General features: G+C 42.5%; 2 protein-coding genes across 3 annotated transcripts in view; one reads left to right on the top strand and one right to left on the bottom strand.

The window, feature by feature from the left end:
- Positions 1-20949, top strand: part of LOC119449474 (rho guanine nucleotide exchange factor 17) — a 157390-nt gene that overhangs the window by 113253 nt on the left and 23188 nt on the right. For both annotated transcript variants that reach the window (XM_037712656.2, XM_049665234.1), the window contains 9 exons: positions 6399-6476; positions 7322-7504; positions 10499-10615; positions 10741-10833; positions 12511-12687; positions 14818-14868; positions 14979-15088; positions 16542-16636; positions 17329-17441. In XM_037712656.2, coding sequence (XP_037568584.1) covers positions 6399-6476; positions 7322-7504; positions 10499-10615; positions 10741-10833; positions 12511-12687; positions 14818-14868; positions 14979-15088; positions 16542-16636; positions 17329-17441 — 1017 coding nt within the window. The remainder of the gene's footprint in view (positions 1-6398; positions 6477-7321; positions 7505-10498; positions 10616-10740; positions 10834-12510; positions 12688-14817; positions 14869-14978; positions 15089-16541; positions 16637-17328; positions 17442-20949) is intronic.
- On the bottom strand, positions 17482-18608 carry LOC125944645 (uncharacterized). The gene has a single exon (XM_049665235.1). The coding sequence runs from the start codon at positions 18591-18593 to the stop codon at positions 18027-18029; it is 567 nt and encodes a 188-aa protein (XP_049521192.1). The 5' UTR covers positions 18594-18608; the 3' UTR covers positions 17482-18026.

The following is a 20949-nucleotide window of genomic DNA, read 5'->3' as shown; positions in this document are numbered from 1 at the left end:
GATGATCCGGAAGCTTCGCGGAAAAACGATCAGCCTTTTTTCCGAGAAAGTAAATTACTGGAAGCACGACAGAACTCGGCGACCTCTTTGGGGACTGGGAACGTGATGAGACCAACAAAAGGGAACAGTTGATTGCTTAAACGCGGCTATATTGGGTAATTGGTCCAGCCGCAACGGCTATGCATGGGGAAAATAAGCGGGGGTACGAAAAGGGGAGTGGTGCGTCACTGTGCTCCCGCACCTGGCACTAGGAGGAGTGTGTTTAGCACAATGTAAATACACGTGTTCACATTGCCGACGTGCTATCTGTACGATGCAGTGCTTCGGAGTCTGCGAGGCGCGCAGAGGAAGTCAGTGAACGTCCGCGGCACGAAATAGTGTGGCCTTTAGGTAGTGCTTGAGGATGAGCTTCATGTTGGCAAACAAAGTGGGTGCTGCTCAGGACAGCCGACGAACATATTTGGAACCCGCTTCTCCATCACTATTCGACGAACTCGGTAGCGAAATTTCTAAAACGTGCCTTTAAGGATCTTTTTGGTAAAGCTTGTGCCCAGCATTCTTGGAAAGTTTATTCATTTTTTTTAAAGTCATGAGGATACAAATCCCTGGCTGCTCTGCATTAACGTGCCGTGTAATGGGCTGGCGATTCGAGCTTTTCTTTCAAAAACCCATGTGCTCTGCGACAATGCTGCTTTGCAGTGCCTTCGATAGCTTTATACTCGCTTCTGACTGCCTTTGATTTATTTGACGCTTTGGATGTGTCTGACCTTCGCCTTTTTATTTCCGAGAACTTTCAGAGCGGCCTTTGTGCTCGCTCCATCTGGCACACGTCTTCGATCCGCCATGTTTGCCACTAACTATCCCGCTACTAGACGCTCATCATCGGCGTGTAGCTTGCGCCGCGCGCACAGCACGCCGCTTCACGAATTTGTAGACCTTCTTAGTGCGTGCAAGTATTCAACGTCCCGATTCTGGAGCTGCCTGTAAAACGCAGGACCCGCCGTGGTTGCTCAGTGGCTATGGTGTTGGGCTGCTGAGCACGAGGTCGCGGGATCGAATCCCAGCCACGGCGGCAGCATTTCGATGAGGGCGAAATGCGAAAACACCCGTGTATTTAGATTTAGGTGCACGTTAAAGAACCCCAGGTGGTCCAAATTTCCGGAGTCTCCCACTACGGCGTGCCTCATAATCAGATCGTGGTTTTGGCACGTAAGACCCCATAATTTAATGTAAAACGCAGGAAGACGCAGAAGCGGGCTTCTCCGCATAAGGTGTATTAATGCGGTAAAGCCAGATTTAACAAGCGCTTTTTTTTTTCGTTTTCTGTTCCTTCTTGTTTCTTATTTATTTTTGACCTTCTTTTTTTTTTTTGAGCTATGCACGCGTGTAGGAAGATCTTTTAGGGATTGTATGCAACGTCTGCAGAGGACATTTTGCTGCTCCTTTTGCCACCTGCCCTCTGCCCGACTGCGCAGGCAACTATTTCATGAGCTTCCTGTTGTCGGTTAACGCAAGTGCCTTTGTCAGTTTCTGTATTCGTGTCTCCAAAAATACTCTGAACATAAACGCGTCGCCTTCCCTTACAGCTCGTAAAACGTGACGCTCGAAGCTGCAGCCCTTTTATAAAGTTATCCGCTCCTCCGCCTTCTATGTAACCTGGCGTGGAGGAGCACATGATTGGCGGTCGCCCTGACTTACCTTGACATTGACACATTGACACCGTGATTTTGACATCGTGATTTGATGTAGTCACCCTATAATAGTGATGGGTGCTCCTTTTCGCATAGGGGAAACAATATAAATAAATTTTGTGCCAGTCGTTTATCCTGCAGCCACCTGACGCTGGCGTCTGCATCGCGCCGCTTCCAAATTGGGCCGCTCGTTAGCTGTTCCCCTCCTCTGCCTCCTCTGCCTCCTCTCCCCTGTTCCGCTCCACATTTGCCCCGTGGTTGTCGTCGAGCTCGAAGAATGGAGCACTTAAGCCGTTACCTTTGTGCGCAGTCGTCGTTTTGTTTCCTTTTTTTTTTTTACGCTGTCATTAGGCCGTGGCACCGCGACCTGTATTAAATTTTTTTAGAAGTGCAGCAGGGCAGCAGCTACGGAACCGGGAGAGTACCAGAAACCGTACTGATGAGCTGATTGACCTTTTTTTCGAAATTCACAGCTATCGTTGCTTATACACGCGGCAGGTTAGCACGTGCCATCATCTTTTTGCCATTTTATGTTTCACGTTGCCAGAATGTTGTAAGAGGAAGGACCATTGGAAGGACCACGTCAACAATGTATGTAAGAAATTAGCGTTCGGGTGCTACACTCTGATAAAAGCCAAGCAGTATTTTCCATCTTCCGTGCTTAGATCTCTATACTTTTCGTTCTGTCACTCTCACATTAGCTATTGCATTGAATCTTGGGGACTTACATATGTGACATACTTATCGCCTTTACTGCGTCTTCAAAAACGGGCATTACGGATTATTAGCTCCAGCGCATTCTGCCTATCAAGCACAAATTTTTTTGAAGAGCTTCGTATTTTATCTTTTATGTCATTGCGAAGTTATAAGATCTGCATCACGATAAACAACATTATTCAAACTAATTCTCCATTACCGTCGAGCATTTTCTTTTTCCCAAACCGTGACACTAGGCATGCTTCTAATCTCAATTTTAACCTACCAAAATGTAGCAACTTGTACGGTGAACGGCTAATTCAGTTTGCCGGCGCCAAAGTTTGGAATGAGCTACCAATAGAAATAAAAGTAGCTAGAGATTTTGACATGAGTTGCAAACTGTATTACTTATCTAACCAAACAGAACGGTGAAATGTCTTGTTACTGCTGCGTGATTGTTCTTTCTTTTTCGTATTTTTGTTTTTCTTTGTTTTTCCCCTTTGATTTGGGTTGTGAAATGTTTGTTTCCTTCAGAGAATTGTTCAATTGCATAAGTATGAATCTGTGGTTGTTAGAATTTGGTATAGTGTGTTTTTAAGTAACACTTTATGCTTACATGTCAAGGACATGTTACATGTGAGCGTTGCTTGTTTTTCTCCTTGTACATAACCTGTATGCAAAGTCAATATTGGACCGGCTACTAGCTATTAAGCTATCGGTCCAAACAGTGTTTTGCGCATTCATTTCGGGTCTTTAATAAAGTGTTTCCTCCTCAAAAAAAAAAAAAGAGCGTTTTGAACTAAGACAAGGGAAACCGAAAGACCCGATATTCGTTCGTCACAACCATATGAAGGGAACAGATAATTGGACCAAGGAAAGCATAGCGGAAATTATTCGTTATTTTAGTTGAAATGTAGAAAGGATAAAGTAAAGGGGAACAACTTGCCGCCGGGGGAGCCGAACCCCCGTCCTCCGCATCGTGTCCTCTACTGAGTCGGCGCCCTTCTCTGTCTCCTGTCATCGTTCGTATAATAAGCTGTGATGTATACTCGTCTTTGTCAAGGGAAACCGAAAGACCCGATATTCGTTCGTCACAACCATATGAAGGGAACAGATAATTGGGCCAAGGAAAGCATAGCGGAAATTATTCGTTATATTAGTTGAAATGTAGAAAGGATAAAGTAAAGGGGAACAACTTGCCGCCGGGGGAGTCGAACCCCCGTCCTCCGCATCGTGTCCTCTACTGAGTCGGCGCCCTTCTCTGTCTCCTGTCATCGTTCGTATAATAAGCTGTGATGTATACTCGTCTCTGTCGGCACAGAGCGATGTCGGCGGTGTTCCACAAGGTGGCGCGTAATCATGCTTCGGTTTTGCACTCGCTCGATTCTCTTTCTCCGCCGCTTGTCGTTCAGGCTTCTGTCTTTAGGTGCTACCTGCGATACAGTAGTGGTGCAGGTCGAGGCATATCTCCTTTATGCCTCTCTCACTTTCTGTCGTTAGGTGGCGACCACATGTGACGAATTTTCAGGCGTACTTACGGCACCGGCGCGTCGGTTTCGCGTTACGCGTGAACGGCATCGTAATAGCTGCCGAAATGTGTTTCATGTGGTTGCCGGTTAAAACTATTAACCTTTAAATGCTGAAGCGCAAAATCCACGCAAGGTCGCCGAAGCAACACCACGCCACAAAATATACGCTTGAAATATGTCCAGTGTAGTTGCCGCTTTCGCATCAAATGGCCCATTGAGCTTAACCGGCATCTGTAGGTGCGAAACGGCATCTAAATTCCCATTGGCTGCGACGCCACGTCATGTGCGCGCCTCGACGGAGGCGCGCACGTGCTGCCGCGCTGGCGGGATTGCGCGCCAGGTGTTGCATGAGTAGAGAGGGCATCGCCGCGACGCACGTCACCCTTGCTCGTGGAAGCCTATGTTATCCGCTGCGCGTTCCTTGTCCGCGCAAGCTCTCGCCTGCCTTCTAACTTCGCCTCGCTAATCGCTATACACAAATTTATATAAAAAACAATTAATTCGAAAGTAAAAAGGTTGGCGGTAGTGAGTTTCGAACCTACGAGCCCACGCTCAGAGGCCGAGTGTCTTATCTACTGTGCTAAACCAACGGCCCTTACTAGGCCTATGCACTCTGCTTTATCATGCTCATTGGACCGAATTCCGATAAATATATATGGTGTTTTATGTGCCAAAACGACTATCTCATTATGGCTGTCCAAAGGGCCTGCGAAAGGGCTGACGATCACGGTCCTTCGCCCCCGGTGAAGGTGCGGCCCGCGACTACGACAAACTAGTCCCTTAGGACTAAATAAAGTTGCTTGTCTGTCTGTCATTATGAGGCACGCCGTAATTTGGACCACCTGGGGTTCTTTAACGTGCACCTAAATCTAAGTACACAGGTGGGCTTTTTTTTTTTTTTTTTTTTTTTTTCATTTCGGCCCCCGTGGCCGGGATTTGATCCCGCGACCACGTGCTTAGCAGCCCAACACCGTAACCATTAAGCAACAACGGCGGGTGGAAATTTCGATTGCCAAGCCCGGCGTGACGAAAGCGGTGACGTCAAAATCACCACTTCTTAATCGGGAGCGTTCCCTTTAGATTATGTGACAGTCTAAGGTAGCATGACGTCATGGATCGAAGTGCACCGGCCTTGTGCTATCTAGGAGGCGTTGGCCAAGTGTCACAACGCGCTCGCTTGCCCGCGATGAGTTCATAACTCGAAGGACCGCTCAGCGGCGTTCAATTAAACAATATAGCTTTCGCATTCATAACTCATATGAAGTGCTTAGGCGTCCTCGGATTTTTGAATTACTACCATTGACCAATAGCAGCCATTTGGGCTCTGCGGAATTCACGAAACAAATTTTTTTTTTGTTTGAATTTGTGTAACGACTTAATTTTATACGCTGCCGTTTCGGTTTGTAGTAGCCTCGGAAAAGTGTCAGGTGCATTTTTATTATATAAATAAAAATAAAATACTGAATATTGCAGTGAAGTCATCATAGATGCCAAGGATTCCCAACAAACAGATTTTTATGCGAGATTGCAAGTCAAATGTTGCGTGCAGGGGAGTGTGCTGCTTTTTGGTGTCGTGTGATCCGACAAGGATTCCGCCTTATTCTTCTTGCGCTTTAGTCGTTTGTGAGTTGCGCACAACAGCACAGTGGAACTATGTGCATGTACGTTTTTGAGTCATTTCTTCATGACACACTTCCCAATGACAGACACGAGAAACTATAACTTTAAATATTCAGCGAGAAAAAGAAAAGAAAAAGGAAGAAAAGAACGGACATTTGAAACGAGAGAAACAGGACAGGTCTGTCCTAGTTCGTACGCGAATCTTACGCCAAGGGCTTGTTTAAGCGCGTCGTGACGCACTCGCCTTTCTGCGCAGTTTCATTTGTCCGCTCTTTGCGCTGAACTCGTGTAAACTAGGCTAAGAATATAAGACCAAAATGATGCGCACCAAAATGATAAACCAAAATGATGCGCACACTTCTTTATGTCTCTCTCTTTGTTCTTTCTTTTGTCATGCTGCATTGTATGATGGAGCTTTCAAGCGGCTTTGGTCAGACTCAACCAGCCGTCTCAAATTTCTGTGAGTTATTCAGCGGACGCAGCGTGCGACCGAAGGAGAAGAGAACGAGAGAAACATTTTCGTTGTACTCAAATTTCAGGCCTTCAAAGCCTTGCACTACAAAGCACGATGACGTCTTCGACAAAGTTGACCTATATGTTTTTCAGAGTCGACTGTGCCCCGTTTGAGTCCTCGCTGTGATTTGCGGCGACATGGTTGAGCACGTTCAGCTTGGCAAGCCCTCAACAAGGCCTGTGACTCTTGCTAAATGTGAGGAGGGCTTGTCAGTGTTTTAGTACCGTTTGCGCTTTCGTTGCGTGGCTAAAAGTATATATACCTTACGTCGATTAGCACCGCGTGAAAATCTCCCGCAACGGGTTTGATCCAGCACGTCGTGACGTTCTCGCCTTTCTTTCTGTGCAGGACACACGAACTCATGTCGTCGGGGAGCTCTACGACACCGAGAAGTCGTACGTGGAGAGCCTCCAGATTCTGGTCAATGTAAGTATCTTCACCTTCCCATAAGGGTGTCAGCCTGCCTGACGTGGCATCTGCACATAATGCGCGACGCGCGGTTGATGATGTCACTTCCTTCATTGCCAGATCAACGGGAACGCTATCAATGATTCAAATTCGGTTTGTGCATGATCGCAGAAAAGCACATTGCCTGCCTTCTTGGGCCTTCTGTGATTTCGTGGTAGCCCACTAGTGATCGGCCATCAGCTTGATCATGGATGTGGCGGGCCGTGTCATCTTTAACCTAAGCAGTTGTTTCTTTATTCCAACGGTTGTCTTTTCACCTTCATTAGAAGATCGCGTTATCTCTTGTATGGATAAGTAAATAACTATAAAGACCTACTGCTGCATATGTTGCGGAAGAATAGGTTTTATAAGGAAAGATGAACTACAAATAAGCGGTGGGTAACCGTTATTGGGAACAAGAGGTTAGCATAAACCAATCAACCATTGACGAAATTTTTTCTTTTTTTTTTACGGGTGGTTGAGTAGCCCGTTATAGTGCTCATGGCGCGAGGTGCTGCGCATGCAGACAGACGCCAAGACTTGTCAGCATGCATAAGGTATGAATGCAAAAAACGCTCGACTAACTATATATACTTCTGTGCAAGTTTAAGAACCCCAGGCAGTCAAACGTTGACCAATCAATCGACCACTCAGTATATCCGTCAATCCACCTATCAGTCGACCAATCAATCGCTTTGGCGGCGCCCATGCTTCTGGCGGTGTCCGTACCGATATATCCGATTTAGGGCGATCGTTAACTATCGCGACTTGTTTGCCGAGTGCATCAGTAGGGCGAGAGCGCGACTGTTCCGCGGTCTTCGCAGAAGTACATGCGTCCGCTGAAGAGCCCGGACACTGCGGGCACGGTGGACAGCAGCCTGGTGGACGAGATCTTCTACATGATCCCCGAGATCCTGAGCCACCACGAAGCATTCCTCGAGGTGCTCCGCCAGAGGCTTTCCTGCTGGGACACCCGCCAGAAAGTGGGCGACGTCTTTGTCGAAGCGGTAAGCTATGGGTGTTCCTTCTCTTCCCAACATGCAGAGAAGATCGCGCGCCGTACACGGCCATATTTATTGCAATATATATATATATATATATATATATATATATATATATATATATATATAAGCATTTTCCAATTTTTCTTTCATCCGTTATCATCTGACCCGGAGTGGCATGCACGCCAAGCCTATCGCTGGGCTAACCTCTTCAGATGCCGTTTAACTTCTTCCTCCATTGTGCAGTAACTATGTACACGTATGTGCATGGCTAGTAGCGGCGGAGGAGGAGCGCATGGCTAGAGTTATTGTATATGCAGTAGCTCTCTATATATACATGGCTATCTTTGAGCGCCCTCTTACGAGCACTCGTTTTGGGTGTGCGGTTTCGCACCGGAAATGAGTTTCAATAGCTTTGACGGGCGAGAATGCACTTGCGACGCAGCCATCGATGACGCGTCGTGCCGTGCTTGGCGCGTTTTTCTGTGTGTGAAGATTTAAACGTCGCGTCCTCTTACGTTACTTGACAGATAAAACTTCGCAACCTTATTTCAGATAATCGTTCACCCGCGCAGGAAGGCGTGCCTTATGCTCATTTTCAGTGGCGTCACTCGGCTTCCCGGCACCTGGTGCGGCTGCTTGGCGTGTCGCTCTCCCCCTGTCCTCTTTCTCTTGCAGCTCCCTCCTATTTCTTAGCACACATTTTGTATAGCGAATGTGAAATAAATAATTTAAAAGGGCAACACTCTTATATTTGCCTGTAATTCGGCAATAATTTCTGTAAAGATAAAGAAAGTCATTATGGTGCCAGCTTGATATGTCACATTCTGTAAGCGTTCTAGAAACGTTTACACATTCGGCTGCGAGCCTCGGAGAAAACAACGGCTCGAGTGGCGACCGCAGTATAGCCGACGGCGGGTTGCTCCTCCTCCTCGTCTCTACCTTAGTGACGCCACCGCTAATTTTTTTACTATATCGTTCCTGTATATTATAGGAACATTAATCAGTAGACTTGGTTAACTACGCAGGCATGCTAATTAATGTCTACTATAGCAGAACTCGTTGTACAAACACCAGGAACTCTGCGTGAGAACCTTGCAACCGAATCATTAGCGCTTGTTGCAACACCGAATGAAAGCGTTACCTCCCATTAAATTATTGTGCTTGTTATGGCCGAAAACCTCGATATGGTTTCTTAAACCCAGCCTAATATCCAATTCCACTGACTTCGGAATCGTTATTAAGCACTCCAGGAACTCGCACGCTCTAATGATTTTGTATGGAACTGCACGCACGGAGGAACGGCCAGGCGGAATTCCTTAAATATATCATCTATTGAAGCTGCATTATGGATTATGGAATCGTCGTCAATACATAGGATATATCTTCAGTTCACGCAGTGCATTCTGGTTAACGTGGATAACTGGATACTTCTACTAAATATAATAATATAAAATATATGCACTGGTATCCTTACGAGCTGTTTGTTAATTTTCAACAAATCCCGTTCGCTGATGTAATGCTTTCTGCACGGCGCTCAGTGAACATGCGCTCGCTTCGACGGGATTATGATTTTATATTAACATATTAGTATTAATGCCAACAAACGTTGTTTCAGCTAGCGTGCGCACTTATAAATGTAATTTTGAGAACAGAAAAGCGCTTACACTGACGGCGTATTTGAGCGGCGAAAGCGTATTTACTACTGGATTCCTGTATGTGTCTGTGTCTTTCTGCGAGAGAGAGAAATGAAGAGGGAAAGGTAAGGGGGTTAACCAAGGACGTGCCCGGTTGGCTACCATACACTTGGGGAGGGGGAAAGAGGAAGAATGGGTCTTTCTGCGAAATATTGGCTATGCGGAGCATGTTGACTTGGGTTTTTGCATAGTTGCTGAATGTAGGTACGGTGCCATTCGTCTTAGTCTAGACGAGCTAATCCGGAAAAATCTGTTTCGTTATTTTTTTTTCTTGCTCTCTCCGTCACGCATTTTTCATTTGCTAAGTGCAGAAAGTGCCTTTTATTGTAGCTTTGTCGCTTAGCTGCATGCAGGGGATCGATTGTATAGCTGCCTGCTAAGATTCCCCGCAGCGCGCTCTGTACAAGATTTAGGCACTCACTTCTGCGTCATAATTTATAGCCGGCCAAACGGTCGTTTATATGCGCTCAAACGAAAAGGGGCGCACAAAAGAGTCGAAAGCATAAGGGACGACGTCACGAAATTTTCGGTCCTTGAGAATACCGCGAGGGCGCATTTATACGACCGCCATTCCGCGAATAAAAGAGAGAGAGAGAAAGGGAAGCGAGAGCTAAACTGCGAGTGACAACAACATAAACAGGATCAACAAAAGAGAGTAGAGGGCCACAATTCAACGGCGAATAGCGTTTTTACGGCGCACGCGAGCGCGCCATCGGAGCAGAGTTGCACAATCGGTTGGCTTCACTGTCCGGCGCCAGCGTGGTGCCGGTCAGCCGACTCTCCCGGCGCCGCTTTAACGCTCATCCGGCGAAACCTCGCTTCTTTAGCGGCAGCAACTTTTGTGACATGTATGCGGAGTGAGTAGCGTAATGCCGGATTCTCGTTTTTGTTCTATGTTTTGAAACTTTTAGTCCGTTTACGACCGCGCCTGCAAAATAACCAACGTTTCATAGACATGTGTCACTGTAAAGCTGGAAGCAAAAGAGCAGCATGCAGTTCTACTTTGGCGAAGCGCCATAAAGTGATGTCAGTAGTTGTACTACTGTCCCGCGACTAAGTTGTGTATGGTGTGCCTTGCTTTATTGCAAGTAACTTCAATGCTGTATTAAATTGAGCTAAAAAATTGTGCTGTTAATTTAATTTATTTCTTTTTGAAGGCACTTATTGTGTTGTTACTACTTTATTTCTTACTTCTCAAGTTAAAATTTAAAAAAAAGTGTCTTCACATTAGAAGACATGGACCTTGAAAAAACTGCAAGGTCTTGACAGTTTGGGTTCTCATTTCTCACTTCTTTTTTTGCAGTTCACTAAACAGCCTGTGATAGACACCTACACTGCATTTATCAACAACTGGAAGTCAGCGAAGGAGGCCATCAAGATGGCAACTCAGGCAAAGCCTGCCTTTGCCAAGTTCCTTGAGGTTGGTTGGTCTCACATTATTGAATTGTAGCTGGTTGGCAATCAGCACTCCAGGTGTTTTTGAAAGATGTAAAGCTGCCTTTGCATATTTTTGATGCCATTGGTACTTGTTCTCCTGCTCCGCAGAACACATCGAGGGAGCACAAAGGCAAATTAGCCCTGGATGCCCTTCTTATCATGCCAGTGCAGAGGATACCTCGTTATGAACTTCTTATAAAGGTGACCATTCTCCTTTTTTGCTAAATGTAGGTGTCTTTAAGGATAACACATTATCTCATTATTATGGGTGATAAATGCAAATACGTTCTAACAGTGCAGCCAGAGGTTTGGTATTCAATACAGTCTGAAAACAAATAAACAAATGCTTTACTGTAGAGTATTGGGCTGCACAAATATTTTGCTTTAGTACTGTCATTAGCAATGGATGATGAAGTCTTTACATTAACAGTATCCAGCATTTAATATAGCAGCACCTGCTAATTGAGTCGAGTGTTGGTCATATCAGACTGTACTGACATTGATATTCACATGGCATGATATTAGGTGTACAGTGTCCAACTTTACATGTGAAATGTTAGCAGCTGTGTAGCTATGTTGACTTACTAAGCAGCTCTGGCATTCCAAAAAACATTTGATGGTTATTTCATGTTGCTTTTTTTGTACATGGTATGATGTGAAAGTGTAGAGAGCAACATCAACATACATATTTTTGGTTTAATGTACATAATGCATTTTGAATGTTCATATAAAATATGCGGACTATTTTGAAATTCTTCGCAGTGAGACCTCTAGGCACTGCCATTCAATATTTATTTGTACTCCTGCTTTTTGTACTGACTGTTTTAAGTATAGCTTCTTTCCAAGAGCTATCACCGAATGAAATTCTCTGTCCGGAAATGCCGTCTCATCCTCATCAACTGATTTAGTCATAAAACAAATCGCTGACATCCTGATTTGTAACTACTAATAGAATTTCTTTTGCCTATATGTGACTTGATGCACTTATTTGCTAATTAATTTGCTTATATGTTATTTGGTGCTGTTATATTTAATATTATATATAATTTTTCCTTTCCCCTTTTAGATTTCAATGCCAAAAATATCTGTAATGATTACCTTTCATAATGCTAACTGTTATACATTTCTATTTGTTCCACTCCTGTAATAGCCCTGTGCTGACAGTATTTGTAAATAAATAAATGAATAAATAATGATTACAACATGGGATAAGTTTTCTTTCATGTTCATGTGCAGATTAGAATAGATGACATGTAGACTGACACATCTCTTTTTAGCATGAGGTCAGCATTCGTACAGGATTCAAAAGATAGCTGTGTACAGAGATGTCCGAGGAGCTCGCAGTATGCTCAGCATTGATTTTTGTTGCTAAATTGATGCTTTACTATTGAGTATGTGCTTATTACAGTGCAGACTCACCTCGTGCTGACCACATGCATCAGTTGGAGTTCAGCAAATGCTGTTTTGCTTAAGTAGAATGTGTACAAGATTGCCAGTGGACCTCTCTTTGCAAATGCTTTGAAACCTAGAAATTTTGAAGAAACTGCAGAGCTGAAATGTAAACAAGGGGATGAGCAGTTGGGAATGATAGCTAACAAGAATTAATGTGTGTTCATCTTGCAATGCTCTAAGTACTACTAAATACCACGAAAGGACAAACCAGGCAAGAACAACAGAGCATAACTGATGTGAGTTTCTTGTTTGGTGTGTCCTGTCATGGTTGTTGGTTGTACTCGGAACATTACAAGAGGAATGAACGCCAACCAGTTCAATTTCTCAATATATTACTGTGTGTGTAACCAGAAAATGTTTATTTTAATTTCGAAAGCAGGCGCTGAGTCACTGTGACAAATTCTTGCTATTGCGTTACCCCTACAGGAGCTGATAAAGCACACACAGCACGACCACCCTGATCACCAGCTGCTGGTACTGGCACAGAAAGAAGTACATGAACTGGCACTCAAGATCAACCGTATGGAGCGAGAGGCATTTCAGCATGAACAGATGCAGCAGAGGGTCCGTGATATTGAGCAGCTCATCGAGGGTGTCATTGATGTGAGTCGCTCTTCATGTTTGACAGAAAGTGCTAGTTGTTTCACAGCACTCTTGTAGTAATGCAACAAAAGCCATGTAAGACAGCATAACTGCGAGTCGGCCTAGTTGGAACAGATTAATTTTCTTAAATTTTTCTGCGCAAACAAACAGGGACGAAGAAAAGGAGAACACAAGGACGAAGAAAAGGAAGCGCTCGTCCTTGTGTTCTCCTTTTCTTCGTCCCCGTTTGTTTGCGCACAAACATTTAAGAAAATGAGTAAGAGAGCAATTAGGCTTTACGCAAAAAATGAGTGAGCTAATAACAATCACCTTTCATTACGTGACCGTTATTATTAGAGCCCATTTTCCTGCAACACAGCTTGAATGCAATATTGCACAACCCCTGCAGTGCTGCTGAAGTTCTCAGAAACAACCCACTGAAGGTGGAGCTAACTGTTTGACAGGTGGTTCCAGATCAAGGTTACCAGATTGGGTTCCACGGACAGCATTTTGCAGTTGCACAAGCAACCTGATGAATACATACCTCCTTGTCAATCTGTCAATACATAAATACTGTACAAGTTATTGTGTTGTCCAAGTCTTCTTTGCATTCCGTGTGTTTCACACTAGTTAAACTTTTTAATGATGTACCAACTAGCCCAAACATCTACCCTTCTGGAATCCATAAGTACAACACTAAAATAATATATGTTTTCATTGTCGTTATGGCACTACTGAAAACTGTGTCCACTGCTTTCTGATCGAGTGGTGTAACTACTTTATTTCTTTTGTTTGCTACAACTGAATGCTATGAACAGCCAAACTAAGCCACAATCTGTGCAACACATGTGTGCTCAAGCCAGGTGAAAGTAAATAGTGGCCAATTTTTTAGTTCTATGAAATAAGCCTTGCACAGCCATTTTGTACTGCATGTGCATGGTTCTTGAGGTAGGCTATGAATCCATTTCTATGAATAGACAAGGCAAGAGCATCATTATCTGGGTAGCAAAACAAGGCTTTCCTGGTGGCCAGTAGGAAGGAGGCCAGTAGGTAGCCAGAACAGACGTGTTTGGGAACCCAGGAGTTACACGAACAACATTTTAGGAAATAGTTTGAAGCGCAAATACACAGACACAAAAGAGCACACGAGACACAGACGAGCGCAACACAGCTTTGTGTATTTGCGCTTCAAACTATTTCCGATGTACAACCAACAGGCCCAAATCGCTACAATTCTGAACATTTTAGGGTTTTACAAGCAGCCAAAATGAATCCGACCCCATTACCCCCTTTGGTGGATTTTTACATTAAAGTTTGAATTTAACAATTAAATACACCACATTTGCACTTCGTTAGTTTTTGTAAGAAAAACCATCATGGCAGCGTTGTTCAAAATTGACTTCTGTGCAATTCACTGGCCCGCAGTGTCCATGCTAGACACGTTTCATTTGCTCACAGGGTGGTCTGAATAAGAATGGACTTGTATGTCCTACAAGCTCAAACCAACTTCCTAATCTAGCGACATATGGCAATGGCGGTTGTCATATTGTAAGGACATGTAGGGTGCATCTGCGGTACAGGCTTGCTGATGTCATCGTGGAGGAGGGTTCCGCTGCACTTTAGAAAGGCAGGTGGGGTTCCCCCAAAGTCAAAAAGTTTGGGAAGCCGTGCTTTAAGCCATCCTTTGGGCTTCCAAAAAAAGCACTTGTATAGGCTGTTCACTGCAAAATGTGCGCAGTCCCCATCTTTATTCCTGTGTAATAAATTTTTCATCTCAACATGACTGAAATAAAACATGGCTGAACAAATTTTGGGTTTATTTAGTTATATCTAAAAATTAATTATATACATGCTCGTTATATTGAGGTTCGACTGTATTACATGCACTGGCAGAGGCACAAGGGCATAAAGGGTTTTGCGGCATGTTAGAAATGGAAAGGTGTTACAAAGGGCCCCCTCTACTGACGTCAGAGACTCAAAATATTTAGGGTTCACAGCTATATGGCTTCACTGGTGTCAGTGACAGTTGGTACTTTTCATGTTAATTTACTTAATTAGCATCTCATTTCTCCAGATTCATCACATACTTTTCGTGCACAGTTCAATTTGTGAAAATCGACCTTAATGTGTGCCTGTGCTCCCCCTCTCCAGCTCGTCCAGCCAGATCGGACATTCATTCGTTATGACTTTGTGACAATACCTGTGAGTACCTGCCTTTCTAACTCTTGATTACAGATGCCTATTTGCACTCAACTCGCCAGAATTAATAGCCAACAATGCCTAATGCTGTTTGCACTATCCGTACTTTACAGGGTGGCCTCGGCACAAAAAAAGACAGATGCCTTTTCTTGTTTTCCGACCTTTTGCTGATCACGAGCATAAAAAGAAAGAGTGGGACGATGCGGAAAACATCACCTTCTTCGTGAGTTTTCTGTTTTTCTTTCTTTTTCAAAAAACTTGTGCATGTGCACTTGATTATATACTTGCTTACTCGTAAATTTATTAAGTGATTAAGGGGAACAGTGGCAAAAACAGTCAGCATTTGTTTTTCTGAGATGACTAACTAGACTGAATGATAGCACTTTGTAGACCTGATGGAGGCTGGCTTGATAATGAAGATACATAGTGTCATGCTGAAGTTATGGCCATGGTTTGTCTCATGTGATCGAAGGCATAGTTCTATACATCTCTGAAATTGTTGCGTGACCTTTGATGGTGTGTTCACTGCAGAAAAATACCCAGTTGGGTTCACATTTCTGAGAAATAGCAATGAGGATCATGGGTAGAACGTCTGTAACTTCATATAATGTAGTGTAATGCTGTGTTCTGCTTAACATGGATAGGAGCATGTTGCAACATGCTCATGTAACTTGATGCTTGTTCAAAAGCTGCTCAAGAACACATCATACATTTGGTTGCACAAGCTTACTTTGATCCTTTTGCAGTAATACGTATGACTTCAGCATGCTTTGAGTTTGAAGAGTTGCTTAACAATTGGTTCAGTGATTGTAGTTGTGTAGATTATTATACGCCACAATATGCTGTGCATTCATTTGTGAGTGATAACCTCACTTTAGTAAGCAATCACTTTCTTTTACAGAAAATTTTCAAATGAATTTTGTGAGCAGCATGCCCATTATGTACAAATAAAATGGAACTGGACAAATCACATATGGATAATAAATATGGAAGTTTCTAGCACATGCCATCATGGACAAATGAAACCTGTTCAAGGCACATAAACAGGAAGGCTTGCATTGATGGAAGCCAAATAATTAGGGCATTAATTTTCAGCTCTAAAGAATTATGTATCACGCAATGAAGTTGAAATCAGTTGTGCTGTAATTTCACTTCACTCAGCCACAGCCCTCCAACCTTGCTGTTCACATTTAGGTCATGCCGTTTGCATGTCATCTGTCTGCACTAGTGCTGTAATGCTCTGCTATATATGTGATAAGCTTGTCTGTTACATAGTACTAAAATCTTCATTTTTACAGTGGTTTCTTGAGTCTAATAAGTTAATGACGATACTGTCTGAAACGAGGTTATTAGTGCCAAGTACAGTTGCTGAAAATAATAGGCAAGTAACCCTTTTGAGTAAGCAATTTGATTCATTTGTATGCTAAGCAAAGATAAATACATACAGGAAAGAATAGGCTCAGCATGGTGATAAACTGAGATACCAAAGAAAGCTATGTCACTGCCATAAAGTAAAAACAAAAGCACTTGTCATAAAATACAATTGAAACCTTTAAGGTAAGAACATCACAGAAGTGTCAAGCAGTTGAGCATGTTATCACAGAATGGAAAGCCAGTGTTATTTCTGTGGACACACATCAGCATGCATTAAAAGATATATGTTTGATTTCGTGCAGGAGTTCTCCGGCTGGTTTTGGATTCTCTGTGTTTGATATGAACAAGTACAAACTGCTACTTAGATTTTCCCTTGACAACCTGGACATATTAAAATGTGAGTTCCTATTGTTTTTTCTTCCTTTATCTTCAAGTACTGTTATGGATAGCAGAAGAGAACATAGACACACTTTTATCTTTGCTCATGCCAGCGCTTGCAGTAGTGCTACCTGTTAATTTCAGCATTGAGCTGAATATGCTTATGGTGTCCTTTGAGTGGTGTGAAAATTGGATAAGTTTATGTTACATCTATCTATAACTATAGTGGTGGCATTATTAAAGCACGCAAGTGCATCAGATTGACAAATTCGGATTGGTGGTACTATAACTTTGTGAATGCCAAGGTCATGTTCTGCATTTGCCAAGGTGACACTTTTCCGTTTAGATGCACTGAGATGTTTAGAGGGTGGTGAAGCTGTACTTGTTTCAAGCTTTAAATGCACAAGTGTGTGAAGTTGGGCTAGTTGTGTTGGTGTTGAAATTTTAAATCACTGTTTCTCAACCTAGCGGTTTATTCAAGAATACAATATGTAGCAAAGACAGGAGCGGCAGGCATGACAGCCACAAATGTAGTCATCTGCACTGCTTTTAGAGGGCCTGTGAAGCTTCGAACTTCTTTGATTGTATTGCGAATACACTTGAAAGACCTACCTGCTTTAGTATTAATAAACAGGAAATTACATTCACCAGTAGTTACTATTGAAGATGAATGTCATTCTGTTGTCATTAAAAGATGACATTGCCTTTCAGCTGCTGATGTGGGACTTAAAAGGGCCATACGAGAAGCGGAAAACTTGGAAGAAGACATGTCTGTTATAACACAGATATCCGAGCTTGCCTCTCGACTGAACTGCCCTCATCAGGTAAGAAAAATTAATTTTCAAGCGACGAAATGAATGGTAATTCAACATTGGAAATGCTTAAATGATATACACGCACTGCCCAGGTCCACAATATGCCCATGTTCCGGTTAAATGCCATGCACAAGTGCAGTGCATGTCAATCTCACGCATCATGAATCAGAAGCACAGGTTATCCGTTACAATGCTGGACTGGAAAAGCAGTTTTCTCAGTGAAAAATGTATGATGGCACAGTCTAGGAAAGTAAAATGCCTATTGCAGAGACAATATAATGCTGACGTAGCTTGCTCTCCTTGTCAAGCCAAGTCTTTTATTTCAGTTTGTACATACAAACAAACTGGGGATGGTGAGAAAAAAGCAGCGAATTATACACTGCTTGGCGGGCCTCTACCCCTACAAGTCAGCGGTAGGCACAAGGTAAAAAACAACCACTGGGCAAAATTGAGTACAAGTCTATACGCACTTATCAAGAACAAGATTGTCAGAAAAGACTTCTGTCTCATAATCGGCAATAATAATTAATGCAAGTAATTGTAAAGCTATAACACAGAGTGGTACAATGTAAGTTAACATGCAAGCTCTTGACATCACAGTACCATAGATTGTTGAATAAAGCTCTTCAGGATGGCAGACAAAGACATAGTATTTAGTTGGTCATGGAATAAGGTATTCAAGAACTTTGGCACAATATAGCTTAACATAAAAAACCAATAGCTAGTTCTACACATCAGTAATACAAAATGACTCTGTACTCTGTACTCATATGATGAGTGGCGACATGTAAGTGGAAGAATTTGAGAAATAAATGAATCATTTTTTCCTGTTATTGTGTTATAACAGCATGCAAATCTGCAGTCAAATAATTTGTTGGTAAGTACAATATTATAATGTAGGTAAACATGCCTAGTGGGCAAATCATACAACCCATTGACAATCACATGGAGCATTTTGTTTTGCAAGGTTTGCAGTTTTAGAATGTTAGACACCGTTGTGTTGCCCCAGACAAGGAGACAATAGCTTACATGGAAATAAAAAAAATTATCATACAAAGTAATCTTAGTTTTGGTAGGTAAAATATGCCTGTTAAGTGAAGTAATTCTGATGATTCTAGAAAGTGTTTGAGAAAGATTGTTAACAAGGGCATTCCATGTCATAGCTCTGCTGAACCTTACCCCCAGTGATTTGAAGGTGTCCACATACTCGATCACAGTGCCACTGAGGTATAAAGAGGGGCGGCGAAATACTTTTCTTTTAGGGACAAAGAGTACTGCTTCAGTTTTCTTTTTGTTTATCGTTAGTAAATTACTGATGACCATGTGGCAAGTGATTGGAGCTCGCTGTTTGCGGTGTCTGCTGAGCATTGTATATCGTTGGAAGAGAAGAATAGGCTGGTGTTGTCTGCATATATAATGTATTTTGCATTGGTACTGATGATAGCGATATCATTTATATATATATTTAACAGGAGTGGCCCCAAAATGCTACCCTGAGGGACGCCATTCAAAATTCTTAGAATCTGTGAAGAGTATGATTAATGATCACGTATTGAGACCGCGAACCCAGATATGATTTAATTAGGCTGAGGGCATGCCCACGTATGCCATGGTGCTCAAATTTTGCAAAAAGAATATTGTGATTTAAGCAGTCAAAGGCTGTGCTGAAATCAACAAAAAATGCCAAGAGTTAGAAGCTGTGTCTCGAAATTCTTTAATATGTATTCTTTTTGAACAAGTAGTGCATGCTCCTTAGACCTGTTTTGTGTAAAGCCATATTGACAATCGGTTATTATGGAGTGTTTAAGAAGAAAATTGTGAAGACGGATGCAGATTAGTTGTTCTAAGCCCTTAAAAAAATACGGAAGTACAGACACTGGCCTATAGTTTCCCAAAGTGTTTGTACTTATCTCCTTTTTTGTAAATCATGGCTGCCCTGGCTAGCTGCATATCAGCAGTGAATTGAGGTGTCATAAGTGCGGTGTTATATATATACGTTAGGCATGGCATAATTATGATAGATGGCACTGTTCCTACTGCATGAAAAATCTACATTCTATATCCGGCATCGCCAGCATACAATGAAAAATTCTGATTTATTCTGGAGGAAACTGCAATTACTGCATTAAAGAATGGTATTAGGCAAAACCCACCACAAAATTCAACTTTTGGGCAAATTTGAGCCCAAACAAGCTAGCAAGCACTGTAGTTTGAAGTGCTGCTTATACCATGTATTCCTTTTTGATGCAATAGTCTGCATGTAGTCACATTGCAAAACGCATATCTGTTTTATGTGTCCTTAGTGTCTGCACGTGTGTGCATTTGATTATTAAAATACACTGCATATCAGCATGGCAAGTTACAAAAGTTAAGATGGTTACAGGTGTCACCTGGCTATCCATGCTATATTTGTGAGGTGTGGTTTTTAGTCCTTTGTTTTCTTAACTGCATTGTGACCATTTTAATTTGGAAAGGAGTGTTTCAGTACCATGCACCTGCATTGCACTAGCTCGGTTGGCATGGTCTGAACGTTTGGTCAAGTTCTGTTAAATGAAATTTGGCTAATTCAACTCATGTCTTAATTTGATGACATTCAAAAGTCCTAAGAAGTCCCCATTCTTTGCCAATAACACTTAATTTAATTTGAACCTTCAAATCATACAAAAAAATCTTCTGGTTGTGCCAAGGTCAAAATAGCAGTAGTTGAATGCCTACAGAAATTGCACCAATAAAGGCTCTAAAATTTGAAGAGGAAAAGGGCATTTTTTGTAGTTCACCAATAATATTGATGCCAGATGAAATTCATTTGGTTGCATAATGCTTGAAGGTAGCTGCTCTTCTCTACATCTTCTTTGTTTCTTTGTCGTTTCTATACATGATGCTTTATGCATTCCCAGCATTTTGAAGACAGGTTATTACAATAATTTTCGGCATAACTGATTACCAGTGGCAAGGATCGTAGGACTTTGAAAGCTTACAAAGTTTTGTACTCCGCATTGCTTAGGCCTTTACAGCATTAGCTGTTATGATTTTGCTGGAAGGTGTATTCTGTCCAATGATGTCTAGTGTGCCACTTCCAAGCCAAGATGCTCGATGCTCAAATGAATGCCACTAAACAGCTGATGCTCTTTCCTTTCACCTGTAATTTTTTCCTTGATGTGTTGCGTCCTATCGTTGTATGAAGCTTACTAAAGCTTTCATAAGCATATGCTTAGGAGTTCCTTGAAGTTCCCTACTATTCTTCCATTTTTGACTAACTTTGTTAAAGAACGAGAAGAAAGAGAACTGAGGGGCCCGATTTTTAATAATCATTAATCAAAGAGTTGTTTTTAAGAGGAATGTATCTCACACCTTATATAACTACCTAATTAAGATAACTTGCACTCGCCATTTTTACTAAAGTGATCAACACTGGTCGAACGAGAGAAGCCTCAGCTTGGAGCCAGTGTTTTGACAAAATAACTTGTGCTTGTCGGGGCCCTGACAAATCGTCCTTATCAAGACCCTGATGAAGACA

This window comes from Dermacentor silvarum, chromosome 4, assembly GCF_013339745.2.
Source record: "Dermacentor silvarum isolate Dsil-2018 chromosome 4, BIME_Dsil_1.4, whole genome shotgun sequence".
In the NCBI taxonomy this organism is placed as follows: Eukaryota; Metazoa; Arthropoda; class Arachnida; order Ixodida; family Ixodidae; genus Dermacentor; species Dermacentor silvarum.
Note: the sequence above shows the minus strand (reverse complement) of the source record. Positions and strands in the feature narration are given on the sequence as shown.